The sequence below is a fragment of the Cydia splendana genome, chromosome 5, assembly GCF_910591565.1.
Source record: "Cydia splendana chromosome 5, ilCydSple1.2, whole genome shotgun sequence".
In the NCBI taxonomy this organism is placed as follows: domain Eukaryota; kingdom Metazoa; phylum Arthropoda; class Insecta; order Lepidoptera; family Tortricidae; genus Cydia; species Cydia splendana.
In genome coordinates, this window is record NC_085964.1 from 14064649 (window position 1) to 14080932 (window position 16284).

General features: G+C 35.8%; 2 protein-coding genes across 2 annotated transcripts in view; one reads left to right on the top strand and one right to left on the bottom strand.

The window, feature by feature from the left end:
- The window catches only part of LOC134790814 (anaphase-promoting complex subunit 5), a 33267-nt gene extending 23854 nt beyond the window's left edge, over positions 1-9413 (bottom strand). The window contains exons 1-6 of the mRNA XM_063761771.1: positions 9104-9413; positions 8686-8762; positions 6310-6526; positions 3957-4090; positions 2882-2988; positions 2422-2581 (exon numbers count right to left, since the gene is read on the bottom strand). Of these exons, the coding sequence (XP_063617841.1) occupies positions 2422-2581; positions 2882-2988; positions 3957-4090; positions 6310-6526; positions 8686-8762; positions 9104-9233 (825 nt within the window). The 5' untranslated portion in view covers positions 9234-9413. The remainder of the gene's footprint in view (positions 1-2421; positions 2582-2881; positions 2989-3956; positions 4091-6309; positions 6527-8685; positions 8763-9103) is intronic.
- Positions 9414-10328: 915 nt separating this feature from the next.
- On the top strand, positions 10329-12862 carry LOC134790758 (frizzled-7-B). Its single transcript, XM_063761680.1, has 2 exons — positions 10329-11871; positions 12119-12862. Exons 1-2 carry the CDS (start codon positions 10686-10688, stop codon positions 12634-12636), a joined length of 1704 nt encoding a protein of 567 aa, XP_063617750.1. The 5' UTR covers positions 10329-10685; the 3' UTR covers positions 12637-12862.
- Positions 12863-16284: the final 3422 nt, after the last annotated feature.

Genomic DNA, 16284 nt, shown 5'->3' on the forward strand with positions numbered 1-16284 from the left:
CCCACGCTGGCCTAATGCGGATTGGGGCTTCAAAGTACAAATTAAGTAATCAAATTAATATTTGGTAATGAACGCGTCTACACGTGTTAAGGTTTGACAGGAATTGTGCCACAGCATCGCCCGCGCACGCCGGTGCTGGCAGCACTTGAGATTAGATGACATCATGACATCATGAGACACCCGTGGTTTATGCCACTGCAATGGTATAATGCCAAGAACTTACTGGTTCGGACCATATATAAATAATAATAATGTTTTAATTTGTCTGGGTGTTAAGAAAGTTCCGCAATTGGTTTGAAAAGGTTGCACTACAATTTAAAGTGGATAGGTCCACTTCCCCTACTCTTACTCAAAGAGTCTTTCATCGTCAGTCAAGAGGTTTTTACACTCTTATTAGAAGATCGTATGTATACGAAAGCATTAAAAACTCACAAATCGTGCTAAGTCTAACAATAAAGCACAATCCATTACCAGCGCGCGAACCATATAATCTTCAGTTTGGGAATCAGCTTGCCACCAGAAAGAGTGAACATTAAACAACCTACAATTACAAGCCTTTATTATAATTAGCCTAAAAATTATAGGTGAAGGCATTGGAATTATTCAAAGATTAAAAAATCTTCTAAAATATCCTACCTGGTAGACGGATCTTCAGTCTACGCACAACATCATGGTGAGATGCCATCCACAACAACTAAAGTTGTCAGCATCACTTTAAATTCATAATCATCGCCTCCATACGGTTGTCACCTGCGTGTCAGTGATTCTGTTCATTCGTTTATTCGCTTGCATGACTGACAAGCACATCATTTAAAGATTGGTTGACCCGGCACCAGCCTAATTGGCAAGTTTTCAGTTATCTGTGGGGAGTAGTAAATTTAGCAGCATAAATGACACTTAAAATAAGTAGGAGCCTACCATTTCATATAAGAATTAATATCTTTTCATGGCTTACTATTAATATGGTAGTTTTTAAAGCAACCCTCACCTAAAACTAATCAGTAAGGAAGAATGTATTATCGCCTCAGTTGAAACTACTGCTAGGTTGTTGAGAGTTGTTACTAGTAACGCATACATTAAATCATGAAGTGTTGTATTTTCTTCTTCACTTTCTGACGCTACTTTCAGGCAGAGGAGTACTTGATTCGAAATAAATCTCAATTACTCCCACAAATAAGAAATAAGAACATCATGTTTATAATTTCTAACACATTTACGGAATATGTTGTCCTTATGTAATGATAGCCCATTAACAAATAAACCTGGTATACCTAGTAGTCAATAACTATGCATTAATATCTAAATAATGTTAATATCGTATTCTAGTGGGTACATATACAAACATTTGGTTATTTGTCCACATTAAAAGTCATATTACATTACATCTGGTCTATGATGCAACTTACCAATTTACATTAAATTGTTGGAAAATACAATAAATCAGAGAGGACCCAAGCTTTTCCAATTAGTTACAAAATTTTAAACAGTGGATGGGCCGGCAGTGCTATATTTGTGTTAAGCAGTAGATAAGTAGTAGTAATATCATTACATCATACAACAAAACTTTTTTATCACCTAGTGGCTATTGTAAGGAAAGCATCAGGTAGTTTGGACGGGTTAAATGTAAAACTCACTCGATGAGGTTCACGTTACACGCATCAGAGCTACTACTTCAGATAGTGGTTACACTTAAATTTGTACGACCTACAAGTACCTACTTATGTCTTTAATTATGATATTAGGGACAGTCTTTCAACTAATAGTCACACAGTTTTGTTTTATATAAAAAGTTTTATAGTCACAATGGATAACTTATGTTGCCACTGTTGCCAGTCCGTGCTAACAATTGTCTCATCTATCGGTAATTACAAATAAGGAAAATCTAGTAAGGTTTGACGTAAACAATCCTTTAGTATATCAATACGGAATAAATTTCAAGCCCATATTCTTATCATGTGATTTTTGCATAAATTTAAATATTATCAGTCACAGTACGCCCGGGCCAGCGCCGGCAGAGGTTTAAACACGTCTCATAATGTGGTTCAAGCGAAGGCATGGACACCTAAATAGAACCGTTTTTCCCCCGAAGGGTAAAAAACGGATATTTAGGTTCCTGCCGAAGCTTGAACCACACCTAAGGGCCTTGCCGGCTTATGTGGTACTGAAGAGAAAGCAGCCGAGCGCTGGCAACCGGGCGACATTAGTACTTGGGTAGCGCGATAGATGGCGCTACTAGTTGATGAATTCGCTTGATTAGGGCTGAGTTACAAGGGTGTTATCTCATAATGTGGTTCAAGCTTCGGCAGGAACCTAAATATCCGTTTTTTACCCTTCGGGGGAAAAACGGTTCTATTTACTCAATTCTTTTTTCATTTCTGATTGTATCACAAACACCACCCTTTATAAAAAGTCAGTACTTACAATGTCAGAATATTCCGGGATGTCGTTCATGATTCTGTTGATTGTTTTCTGCAGCTGGCGCGGCGGGAGAGCCTTGTCCTCATTCACCTGCAACAGATTGGCTTGCTGGGCTGTAAACAGCTCCGCCTGCTTTCGAGACCATTGACATTCCTCAAAACTGCTGAAACAAACGAATAAATTTCTCAAAATAATAGTCAAAATCGCTCGCAAACGTATAATCTTTATGATTTTTTTTTTCACAGCTAATGTAGAAGGCGCTATACGGCTCCATAAATTATGCTATATATAACTTTGCTTGTCAACATTTGACGTTTGACAATTCAGTTACCACAAAATATATGGCGCAGTACAACGCCATCTATTTCAGCTGTCAAACTAGGAGGCACGACTTTTTTCTTAGAAACTCTAGAAATAAAAATAAACATTCTGAAACATATTTCGGCAATAATATAACACTCACTTGTCTCGGTCTATAATGTTCATCCTAAAAGATAGCTCAGACGATTTTGGATCTTCAGGAAATGCCTGCGACGTCGAAGCCACTTGGGGTTCAACATTATTTAGTTTCTGAAATCAAATGGTATCTTTTAACGTTTTTGGAATGCTGGCGATTTCATCTCAAATATAAAGTAGCAAAAATTAAAAATAATCTGGGATACTGTTGGTTTATAGTAGGTATATACAGGCTGTTTTATATACAGGTTGTTGTCATTTTGTTTATCATAATGGTGTCTCAGCCTCAAAGTAACATTTTCATTTTCATTTCATTTTTATCTTGGCAACTCCTATTGAAAGTTCCATAAGACCATCCCTTTCAGACTTGGTATTATTACTTTGTCATCTCTATAGAATACTTGCTTTTAGTTTCCTACAAAAAATAATCTTTTCCAGACTGCGCCAATCTACAAGGTTTTCCCAAAAAATCCGAATGTATTCCAATGAATCCAGCTTTGATGATTAATTTGAAGACAAGTCACATTTCTCGAAAGTGCAATCTAATTTGAACCTTAAGTCACGCTGCTAATGTCGAAATTCTATTGGCGTGTATGTGGTCGATAAATCGTACTATGCCTGGAAAAGGGTTACGACATTTTTTTTAAATTCTGAGAGCTTCATAGCTGGCCTCATATTTTTTTAGAACAGCTTTCAGGTAGTTGCTGATTTTAATCACTGGGGTAGTGATTTGAATGAAACTCCCTTTAAACAAAATTATGATTAAGAGCCCTTCAACGTGCACACTAGCGCCACTGCTAAATAATCATGATTATTTAAATTTAACGACAGATATTTAAAAAAGGGTTATGCGTCCAAAGTTAAAACTGCCGTTTTGTTTTGAGTTCATAGATCGACGAATCCAGCAACATAAAAACTAGTTTGATGTATTCAAAAGGTACTTACATACAAAATACAGTAAGTAGCGGGCCCCTTTTTTAATTATCTTTCGATAAATTTAAATAATCACGATTATTTAGCAGTGGCGCTAGTGTGCACGTTGATGGGCTCTTAATGATATCATGTAAAAATGTGTCCCATACCTCTTTACTTAATGACCTCATCATCAGCCCTGGCCTCCCTCTCTGGTAATAAAGGCAAAACGACTTGTATAAGGATACAACTTGCACAAAGGTAAGCTTGTCTAGGTGAAGCATTATTCTTCTTAGATAAAATCCTGAAAAATCAATCATAATAAGCTGTTGGAAATTAATGGTTTCGCAATAACTGTTATAGCAAATTTTATTTATAATTAGATATTAGAGATTTTATTTGAATAACAGAATATCCTGATTGATCTAATTATATCTCAAATATCTGGGAGACCGAGCTTCGCTCGGAAAACATATGTATAAAAACTTAAAAGTGCGCGTTTTCCCAGAGATAAGACCTAGCTAGATCGATTTCGTTAGAGCCGTTTACGAGATCCCCGAAATATATATATAAATAAATATACAACAATTGCTCGTTTAAAGGTATTAGATATATTCTTGTACAGTCTCCACCAGTAGAAACGTGGGCACAATTTTAAATAATTTGTATAGACCTTTTTAATTAAACAGATATATCATGTGTTCAGATATTGTTTCTAACAAATTATAAAGCTTGGCAGACTTAACCCTTAACCTCTGACATAAGAATATGGTATGTTGACGAAGTTGTTATGATGTTTCATTGCTTACTGTAAAAACCTGTCAGTGGTTAAGGGTTAAACAAGAGCAGGGGAAGACTACATGAAATGAAAGAAGGAATTAATAAAGCCATATGTAAAAATAGCGTGTGGAAGTCTGTGGTCTCTGCCTACCCCTCCGGGAAATAAGCATGATTATATGTGACGTCCCACGGTCAAAGGTACCTTATGGCGGGTATGGAGTTATGCATACCCCAGTAATCTACAATAAATAAGCTATCGATAACACAAAAGATCAACCTTCTAGGTTGCGTAGTTACAGAGATATGATTTTTTGAAAATAATGTTGTGAAATGAGCAACTTTACGATAGAGAAGTTTTAAGTTTAGCCGCCTAAAAAACTATGTTCCTGAAGTAAGTTACATAGTTGACTACAAATAATAATACCTTATATATCTGAGATTAAAAAAATATTGCGACTTGTTCTGTAATGCAAATAGAAACTTTTGATATCGACTGATTTATGTGTATACTAACCAATCTCTTGAAAATAAAGTTTTATTTCATTTTCACGATTGATTGCAATGAGCTCTCAAGATTTAAATTTTATCTATTAGAAAACGACACTGACAGACAGTTTAAGCAACAAACAATACCGATTTAGAGGTGAAAATGTATTTTCTGACTTTTTCATATAAAATCACAAAATTGAATAATTTTACTTTTAATGTCACACACAATCAATTTTTCTGAGCACATATGAAAGAAATTCTGTCATTCAAATGAAATAAATCCTAAAACCCCAACTAAATACTATATTTAACCCCTTATGCCACTTTAAACTTACATAACAATAACAGTATTTGCTCCATACATTTACGAAAAGGTACCTTATGGAAATAAATCTAATAATACATCACTAGTAAATATCAATCATATTACAGTTTATCTTTTATGAATAGAAAATATTAATTTACATTAAACTGCCCCAAATTTAATTAGTTCTTCGTCATAATAATCTTAAAAAAGACCAATAATTTGTATGTAATGAAAAGGTACCTTGTGATTAAGTTACATGATGAGGCATGATGATGATGGAACAGTTAGGATAAACTAATAATATTTTGGTAATGGTATAAATCGTCTATTTCTTATCAATAATATATTTCGGTTTCTATTGAAGATAAGCGGCATTGAGGTTCAATGACCTCAGATATTCCATAAGGTAATGCGTCGGGTATTGGCATTTTTCAGCAAACCAATGGCTGATTTACTGCATGCGACCAAACCAAATGAAGATTATTCTAGTTAAGAAAGACTTGACGAGAGTAACTTTGGTATAATAGCAGACTACTTGGATTTGTGATGTCGGTCTATGTACGGTCATAATATTTGCGAGGCGCCCCAACCAGAACTGAAATTATCAAATTAGTTTTGCAGAATGCTAATACAGGAAATTGGTAGAGAACTACCAAACTTCTTTTCCCGTATTGACTAGTTTTTTTGGGAATTTTCAATCTTTTTTCCATAAGGTACCTTTTCTACTAAACTCTGAGACGACATTACTAGGCTTATAACTAACTTATAACAAAAATAAAAACAGGTAAACAAACGTTACGCATTAAGGTTTCAGATCACACAATAAAAAAAAATTGAGCATTTTTTCACCTCTTTACAAAACATTTCATATCTCCGAAACTAGAAACCCTCATAAGGTACCTTTTCCCGTGGAACGTCACATATGTATGTATGTATATGTAACATACCTAATACACTGCATCTACTAACAACACATGTATTTATCTCCGTCTGTTCTATCATGAGTTTGTCAACAGCTGAGGTGACACAATCCATTAGGGCACTGATGCCATTCACATAGATGTTCTGTAGGCGCACACAAAAGTTCTGCAAGTGTACACTTAACAGATTATAGCGGCCGTCTGTGAGCAGTGCTTCCAATTCTTTGAACTCCATATCTGGACACTAAAAATTACCATATATTTATATTTGTTAATAGAAAATTTATTTAGAAAAGATCTGTATATACCTATGTATTAAAAAAAAAAGAACAAGCAGTACTATTCTTTGTTTTCAATACTGAAAATATATTTAAACTAAATCTTTATATTACTAGCAACTTCTTGGGAACATAAAATCTGGACCCTTTATCTGATAAATAAATAAATAAATATTAGGGGACATCTTACACAGATCAAACCTAGCCCCAAACTAAGCAAAGCTTGTACTATGGGTACTAGGCGACGATATACATACTTGTATAGATAAATACATACTTATATACATAGAAAACAACCATGACTCAGGAACAAATATTAGTGTTCATCACACAAATAAATGCCCTTACTGGGATTCGAACCCAGGACCATCGGCTTAGCAGTAGGGATTGCAAACCGGATTGATTTTCAAACCGGCCGGATCCGGCCGGATTTTGGCCTCAATCCGGCCACATCCGGCCAGACCGGATCCGGTTAGGTATAAGGATATTAAAATTAATTAAATGACATATTTTTCAAGTTTTATGCGTTATATGAGAAACAAAGGGTATTTTTACATATGTATTCATAAAACAACATTTTGAAGTTAATAAGAAATAACTTTTTAACAATAAAATAAAACGAAGTATTAAAAAGTGTCACATAGTCGAAGTCAATCTCAATTTAAAAATAAAATTTGAAATCTAAGTCATTTATTAATTTTATTATATTTAATCATTCACATTCTGCTCAAATTTATATGTTTACAATAAAAATATAAATTTGATTAGATTCCAAAGCCTGTTAATGGAATAATTATGGGATGGGAAATGGAACTCCTCGAAAGGACAAGTTTTCGTAACTGTTCTTTGATGGAATTATTTGTAACGCTGACATCCATTCTAGTAACAAGATATTTTACTTTTAACCAAAATTGTATGAAATGTGCTCCACTATTATCTTGCTTTCATTTTTTATCGGTGAAAATAGTTTTATAGCCTAAATCACAAATAAATAAATAATTCATGAATAAATATTTGGGGATAATTTTATACAGATCGACCTACTCGTAGCCCCAAATCAAGCAAAGCTTGTAATATGGGTACTAGCTAGCTCTAGGTAGTATTACTAGGCGACGATATATATACGTATAGTATATTGATAAATACATGCTTATACCGGGCGTGGCCTGTAACATGAGCAAATAATTAAAACATAGATTGCACTCCTCAAACGGTGACACTTTTGTTCAACAACTTTTAAAAATTATGAAGTATTTAGACTCCCTATTTTTCATACAAAATAAATATTATCTTCAATGGACGCCATCGCCACGCCATATCATTGTGATTGACGTTGCTTGTCACGCCTTAAACATAACAAAATTCGCAATACATTGCGTCTAAGAATAAACTTTAAAGTGTATTAAAAATCAAACCCCAAGTTATTTTAAAAGTCGCTGATCAAATGTTGGTCAGTATGAGGAGTACAGCATACTGTTCAATTTTTTGCTCATATTACAAGCCACCCGGTATACGTAGAAAACACCCATAACTCAGGAACAAATATCTGTGTTCCTCACACAAATAAATGCCCTTACCGGTATTCAAACCCAGGACCATCGGCTTCATAGGCAGGGTCACTGAATGGTCACTACTCACTAGGCCAGACCGGTCGTTACAAATGCCTTCCATGGCATCTCCATCCTTTAAATTTTACTTCTAATTATTTAAGTAATCATCGTATCGTGACGATTCGTGCCACCACCATGAAAGAAGAGGAAATCCTCTTCTGTTCTCAATCATATTTAATATCTTCTTATTTTACTAAATATGGATTTTTTCATTTGTTCTTTATTCTGTTTAACTTCTTTCTTCTTTCTATCCGTCGCCTTTATCTCACCTAAAACGCGCAGTGGGTGCTGCGTGCGGTCTTTTTTTCTATTTTCCCGGATCCGGTCCGGATCCGGTGATTTCAACCGGATCCGGTAGCTCCTAAAAAGTGCCGGATCCGGCCGGATTACCGGATCCGCCGGACCGGATTGCAATCCCTACTTAGCAGACAGGGTCACTATCCACTAGACCAGACCAGTCGTCAAATAATGATAATGACATTACTAACCTAACTGAAAAGAAATGTTAAACTAACCTGAATGAGTTTGAGTGCTAATAAACAGAAATCTTTCCTGTACTTTGGAGCCATAGTGCAGTCTATCATTTCCTTAGCTGAAATATATAATCAGCATTCAAATGTAAGGGGAAACTAAATTCTTAATTATTGCTAGTAAGTTTTTCCAGGCATTTATAAATAGTAAGAAAAGGATAAATGTCATATTTATGGGGTCTGTAATCTGTAATACATGATGGAAAAAAATAGTTATAGTGGCATCTCCTATACAAATAAAATTTGAAAGACGCTGAAGAAAAATTACAGGAAAGTATCAGCCACTTAAATGGTCCAAACTTGCAAAAGAAGTAGATTAAAATGGGCATTACTGCATGCAAGTATAATATAGCAGAGGTCTAAATTTGGATCTTCTAAGCTGCAGGTTACAAAGACAACTCACCTTCTATCTTCAACAAACCATACTCTCTGATAAAAGCGACAACTGCTATTTTATGTGGTGTAATGTTTTCAACGTTGCCTTTAACATTAATAAATTTCATTACGTCTAAATTGTCGCTGCCGCTCTCCATGACTAAATCACACCGTATCACTTGTACTGTTCCTTTTTATCTTCTTGACGTATTACTTAACTAAGGTAAACTTAGCTATTTTCTATCAGGTTTTTAATGACTAAGAATCATGCGTGTATAAAATAAAATAACAAAACAAATCGTTGCTGTTTCGGCTAGTTCAGCCAAAATATTTAAACAAAACCAGGGGTGCGAAACTCCTGACTTCGGTCAAACTCGGCTCCGCTCGGCTCAGCATTGCTCCGAGCAATTATTAGGGTTGGCACCACTTGACTTCCTTTTGCGTGCACGACCACAGATAAGATATTCACTTGATTTTTGACAACCCTAAATAGCCGAAAGGGATAGTGCCATATATTAGAAAGGGCCATCATGATTCGACCCTGAACCGCTGTCAAACTTCGTTTTTGTAGGAAGTTTCCTTTCTGTACGGTAGTACTATTAATTATTCTGTGACAAAACCAACCAACCACGGAATTAAAATTAAATTGTCGTTGTCAACATGTCAAGCGGAAACATGAATCTAGGATATACCTGGATCTGGCATGAGTGGTGGGGGGGTAACTGACAGAACGGGATAGTCTTATGTATCTTTCAGTAGGAGTAGCAGAGAAAGCGGTATTATTGCTTGTCCTTGTCACAGTCTCACTTTTTGTTTGTTCTCCACCTTTCTATTAGTATGGAGAATGGTAGGCAACAAATGAATTCGACCAATCACAGTGTCGCATTTGCGTATGTTTTGTCCCTCACGGAGGCACGCGTATACCACTTCTATGCGATCCTACCTTCTATGAGCGGAAATGACAATTTATTCAGTTCACGTTCAGTACGCAAGATAAGCTAGCTGTCTCATGCATACTCTTCGTAACAGAATGGGACGAGTAGCTAAAAAAGATGACAATCGTTCAAATACCTCCTAATTGTTTAAATTGACAGAGAGAATAATCTTGTTATACCTTCTGTTGTATAAAATATATATCACTAATCACAATTAATAATAGCATTGTTTACATTTCATCGGCTTAATTATATTAGTAATAAATATGCTTAAAAAAAGGATAAAATTTAATAAAAAATGGCCATACCGCGGTGCGTTGTTTCTGTCTGTGACCATGTTTTGTCTATTGTAGAGACAACTTGTAATTTGTATATGTATTGTATTGTATTATGGCCACTGGCCTACGCACAGTATTTTTATTTATTAAGTTTATACAAATTAAAATGAATTTATTTATGTGAATCGTGAATCAAGTTTTACAAACAAATGCTGCATAGCTTCTTAACAAAAGTTCATTGGCATTAATTCAAGTTTTTCTTTAAAATTGCTGTTATAAATTCTCTACCATTCATGAATGAAATTTGATCTAATAAAACACACAGATCGTGTTACTATGGATTACGAGAAGTGATTTGATACATATGAATGAAAGTAACTACAAGTGACTACAATTCATGATGGGGAGATTGTGTATTCTTCTTATTTTAAAAGTACTATGTTCACTCGTTGTTACTGAAACTTCACGTGTTACTGTTTTGCAAGGTGATTCTTTGCCTCACCATGGACGTTGTGAGCCGATTACAATTCCACTCTGTCAACAGATTCAATACAATCAAACGATATTTCCGAATTTGTTAAACCACGCGAATCAGAAGGATGCTGGAGCAGAAATTCATCAGTTCACCCCCTTGATAAAAGTGAATTGTTCACCAGATCTGAAGTTTTTCCTGTGTTCAATGTTTGCTCCAGTGTGCACAATTTTAGATAAACCCATTCAGCCCTGCAGACACCTCTGTGAATCCGCGAGGCACAATTGTGATGAATTAATGGCTAATTTTGGATTCTCATGGCCCGATTACTTAGACTGCTCCAAGTTCCCAGTGGCAACAGATGAACACGTAATATGTGTGGGTGACAACAATGCTACACATGACTCTCGCAAGCCCACAGAGCACAAGCATCGCAAAGTTGACTATAAATCAAATATTGAAAGGGATCCGGCTAAGTTACCTGGCGCAAAAGATTATGGCTTTGTGTGCCCAGCCCAATTTGAAGTGCCTAAAAATTTTGATTTGGATTATTCGTTGATAGTAGGAGACAAGATTCAACCAGATTGTGGAGCACCTTGTGATGGAATGTTTTTCAAACAAGATGCAAAGAAGTTTTCAAGGCTGTGGATTGGAATCTGGGCAACTTTGTGTGCGTTGAGCTGCTTATTCACTGTGTTGACATTTTTGATTGATACTGATAGATTTCGCTATCCTGAAAGACCTATTATTTTTTTGTCCGTTTGCTACTTGATGGTAGCCTGCAGCTACATCATGGGTTGGGGTGCCGGTGACAGTGTGAGCTGCCAGGGCCCATTCCCATCTTCACATGGTGGATCAAGACTAACCAATCCAATGCTTATTACTCAAGGAACCAAGCATGAGCCATGCACCATCTTATTCATGGTTGTGTATTTCTTTAGTATGGCTTCAAGTATCTGGTGGGTGATATTGACCCTGACTTGGTTCTTAGCTGCTGGGTTGAAATGGGGCCATGAAGCTATAGAAGCCAACTCACAGTACTTTCATTTAGCTGCGTGGGCTGTACCTGCAATCAAAACCATATCAATATTAGCAATGGGAAAAGTTGATGGTTAGTTTAACATAATTATTTTTCCACTATTTGTATTTTTTTTCTTTAATGTTCAAAAGAAACGGTTCCATGGAACTTAAGCCATTTGTCTGAAAATGAATATTTCCTAAATATTTCACAGATATCTTCATAGAACATAATGGAAAGTATTCCATAAACTATTATTTATGTTATGTTCCGGAAATGTTGCACCTCCCATATGATAATTAATGGCTTCAAAATCTATATGTTTTTTTCTTTGTTTTAGGTGATGTCTTGTCTGGAGTTTGCTATGTTGGAATTTGGAATGCAGAAGCACTACGAGGATTTGTTTTAGCTCCATTATGTGTGTATTTAGTGCTTGGTACTGTATTCCTCCTGGCAGGGTTTGTCTCTCTATTTCGCATTCGAACAGTCATGAAACATGATGGCACCAAGACTGATAAACTTGAGAAGCTGATGATTCGGATTGGTGTATTTGGTGTTCTGTATACTGTGCCAGCTTTGATTGTGATCGCGTGTTTGTTTTATGAGCAAGCATTTTTTGATAGCTGGATGGTGACCTGGCATAGGGATATGTGTTCTTCATCTCTTTACTCTATACCATGCCCTTTTACTCGCCAGGAGACTGAGCGGCCAAAGTTTGAAATGTTCATGATAAAATATCTCATGACTATGATTGTTGGCATAACGTCTAGTTTTTGGATCTGGTCTAGTAAAACTTTAGTGTCATGGCGCCAATTTTTCGATAAAATTAAAGGTCGAAGAGTTGAAGCTTATGTGTGATAGATTAAATTTAGGGGTAAAATCGGTGTTGTTGCATTTATAAATCAAGTTGGCAGCTAAGTGGCAGTTATTTCGTAACATAGAAACAAGGCTGATATTTGTAAATACCTTTTTGTCTCGTTTATGGAGATTATTTTTCATAATTATTTGAACTTTTTTAAGTTACTTTTTTTACAATACTTAGAGTTAAGAATCAGTGTAATGTAATTAAAACGTATTTTACTATCATACCTGTTTTTATTTTATTGTTCTCCGGCAAATTTAAGGGAAGCCGTCCAAGGAATAGGCCTGATGACAAATTTTGAAATCCCTTTTATTATTGTCGGTACACTTGTATTGGTTCCGAAAAACACAATATTTCAGCTATACTCATAAGATTTAACATAAATAATTGCATTTTATTATAGCTAGTTTAAAACTCGCGCGAAAACGCCTCGCACGACATTTGTGACGTCACTATTTAGTTGGTGGTAGGGTGGTAGACATTGTTTACATACTTACAGTTACGAATTTCCCTTAAATCCGAATGATATTGTTATTTCAGCACCATATATTACGATTAGGGATGATAAATACATTACAAAAATTTATCACAATAACTCATTTTAGACAAAAACTCTCACACGGTTGCAATTTAAGATGAATTATTTAGATACAAGTAAATTTTGAGTGAAAATCACCGAGCGCCGGTTTTACTTTTTAATTTTTCATTTTTTCTAGTTACGACAGCCAACATGGCAATGATAGTTCCATTCAGCCAAATAATTAAAAAAGTTTGTTTGTGAAATATCGTATTATTTAGCATTTTATTTAGATAATAACAAATAGATATCTCCTTTATATCGTGTAATAATATTTTTTGGACGTAATAAATGTTTAGTGGCGAAATAACATTTTTTTTGCACCTTCGAACTCTTTGGTGAGAACGTATGGATTTCGGTCAATGAGGTTGTCTATGTTGCTCGAAGAAATATGTTATAGATTGATGACGTCACTGTTTGGAACGCTTCTGATTGGCGTTTCAGTAATAATGGCCGATTGGAGAATTTTGCAGTTTTATTTTATTGAATATATTAATAATCCTTCAGTTTATACTGAGATTGGGCCATTTTTTTGAATCATATTAACATATATGTTTCTTTGAAACCATTATTTCCGTGATTCTTTGCTACTTGCAACAGGCCTATTGTCCAGTGGTAAACAAATGGCATCTTTAGATTTAGAGACAAAAGTGCAAGCTACTGCATAAAAACACAAAGCATGCAATAAAATGTACATATTCAACAAATCAATAAGGTTACTATTGTTAATGTAAACAATGAAAGACAAAAGGACCGAGCACAGTTCCTCACGGTATTATCTATCTACCTGCACCTGCAGGGTGCAGGTACACTAACGGCTACAATTCTTCGAACTGAAACTTCAGGATATAATTATAATTTACAGCACTTTTACATTAGCAAAAGGCAACCGAAACGAAAAAACATTACTATTAAGGTGTATAAGGATGTTTCCGTTCAATAAATTTACTAATGTATGTGACTTGAATCCAATCACGAACAACAACCCTCAATGAACTTATCAAAATAACCCCAATACATATTACCTAGTTACCTAGTCTTTAGAATGCTACAGAGTACAGAAAACAAGAAACTCTTTTTGTTTTGCTATACATAATATACATATGTATTTGTCTGTTCCCGGCTTAGCTTAGTGAGACTATCAATGCTAAACATCCATAAAGAAACAACGGGTTGCACTCCGGGAGTGCCGGCAGAATTGAAAACTCAACGACATTGTAACTCAATATTAATAACAGCGCCATCTAGTCAGGCGTGGCTCACTCCGCGATTTCGTCGCTTTGCTACAGGTAGCTAAAAGTACATTCGTTCGGCCCCAATTTTGGGGTTTGCCATAAGCCGCGCATGGCGCTGTCGCCACCTAGCGGCCATATCTGTGCTGATCGTAACAGACGCGTTTTGTTAGAGAGTGAGTCTTCTGTACCTCTAGTAGTATTATTTATTCTGTGATCTGGTGCAAAATGTCTGCAGCACTATGTCGAGTTTAACATTTTATCCCCACCTCAAAAAGTGCACAGCGCCGCTAAAGATGTTTTCACTTCAAAAAAAATCTGGCGACTCTTCTATTATCTGAAGCCGCCGCCGGATTAATTTCGCCTATAAAGTAGTTACTAATTATTTGTGCGACAAGAGAGCAAAGTCTTCTAAGAATCTTGAGTGTAGTAAGGGACTCTAAATATGATACTACTTTTCACCTCAACAATGGGAAATATTAGAAGGAAAGAATACAGTTCTGTTTGAAAGAAGTCTGCCTAAATCCATTCATGATTTACGCAAAAAGGAAGTCCCAGTCTTCCTCCAACTACCTATTATGATTAGTTACTGTAACCCAATTAAAAATTCAAAAATGTAATCTGCATGTAGGGCTCTTTCACAAGTCAGTACAACATTTACAGTGACATGACATGAAAAATACACATAGCAACATTTATAAATACAACAGTAGCCAATACTGTTACTACTTACTGTTGTATTGTGGACATTGTGGTTACAGGGGATACCAGCATCACGTTACAATAATATTCCCAATCAGATCACCCCACATTTCACTTCTTACGTCTTACCACTAAAGTGAATATAAAAAGCTGGAGGCACGGTGGAAAGGCTGCTCATCCTGCAGAACCGGAGCCGTCACGGAGTCCGAACGCTGAAGTCGAAGGCACGCGCGGCTGCCTTAATAATACAAGGGCGGATCCATCTTTATGCAAATTAAATATTAAAACTTATAACCTTCAAGAAAAGTAGTACGTTTTCTATTGGGAAGTAGTATGACATTTTGGGGTACAGCAATGCCATTTGGTACGAATGTTATACACGTCCACCTAAGCCCAAAACGCCCGGTAGCCAGATTGAACTCCGTGTCAGAGGGGGGGGGGGGGGGGGGGGGGGTCAAAGTACAAAGCTCCCGGCGCTCAGAAAAAATAATCTGGTGGATGTGTTTGGACCTTTCAGTTAAGTTTGGTGTCGTTTTCAGGTAACTAGATGATGCCCAATTCATTTCCCATACCAGTTTTATAGGGTTCCGTAGCAAAATATGACGCAATCCTTAAAATAATAAGTAGTATTGTATTCTATAATAAATTTTTAGTAGTAACGAAATGCAATCAAACCCTCATATTTTCATATTTTTGTATGAAACTTGATTTATAAAAAATACTATCTGAAGGCCCATTTAATGCAGATTATTAAAACATTAACATTAAATATAAATTTGACTATTTTCGATGTAAAATAAAATATTGAAAGTACTGCGTGATACATAGAAACGAAATACCAAAGGAAATTGGCTTTAATTAACTAGAAGTATGCATAAGATAATTACTATAATTAGACATATAGGATAGACATTAGGTTTCTAAAACACGTATGTCAATATCATAGACAATATGTAGAAGGCAAAAGGAGATTATATGTCATTCTCCCCCTCTATGATTTCTTCGTCCGGATCCAGGATGTAGTCGTTAAGATGTTGAGGCATCTTCTTAGACCTCGTAGATCTACGGAAGATCCGTGAAGGCGGAGCTTCTTGTGGTGGAGTACTGTAGATCTCTTGGTCATTATTAACCCT

Bases quoted from the DNA above. Each gene is read 5' to 3' on its own strand.
- LOC134790758 (XM_063761680.1), top strand. From the start codon at position 10,686: ATGATGGGGAGATTGTGTATTCTTCTTATTTTAAAAGTACTATGTTCA. The intron at 11,872-12,118 runs GTTAGTTTAACA...TCTTTGTTTTAG, and splicing joins AGCAATGGGAAAAGTTGATG to GTGATGTCTTGTCTGGAGTT.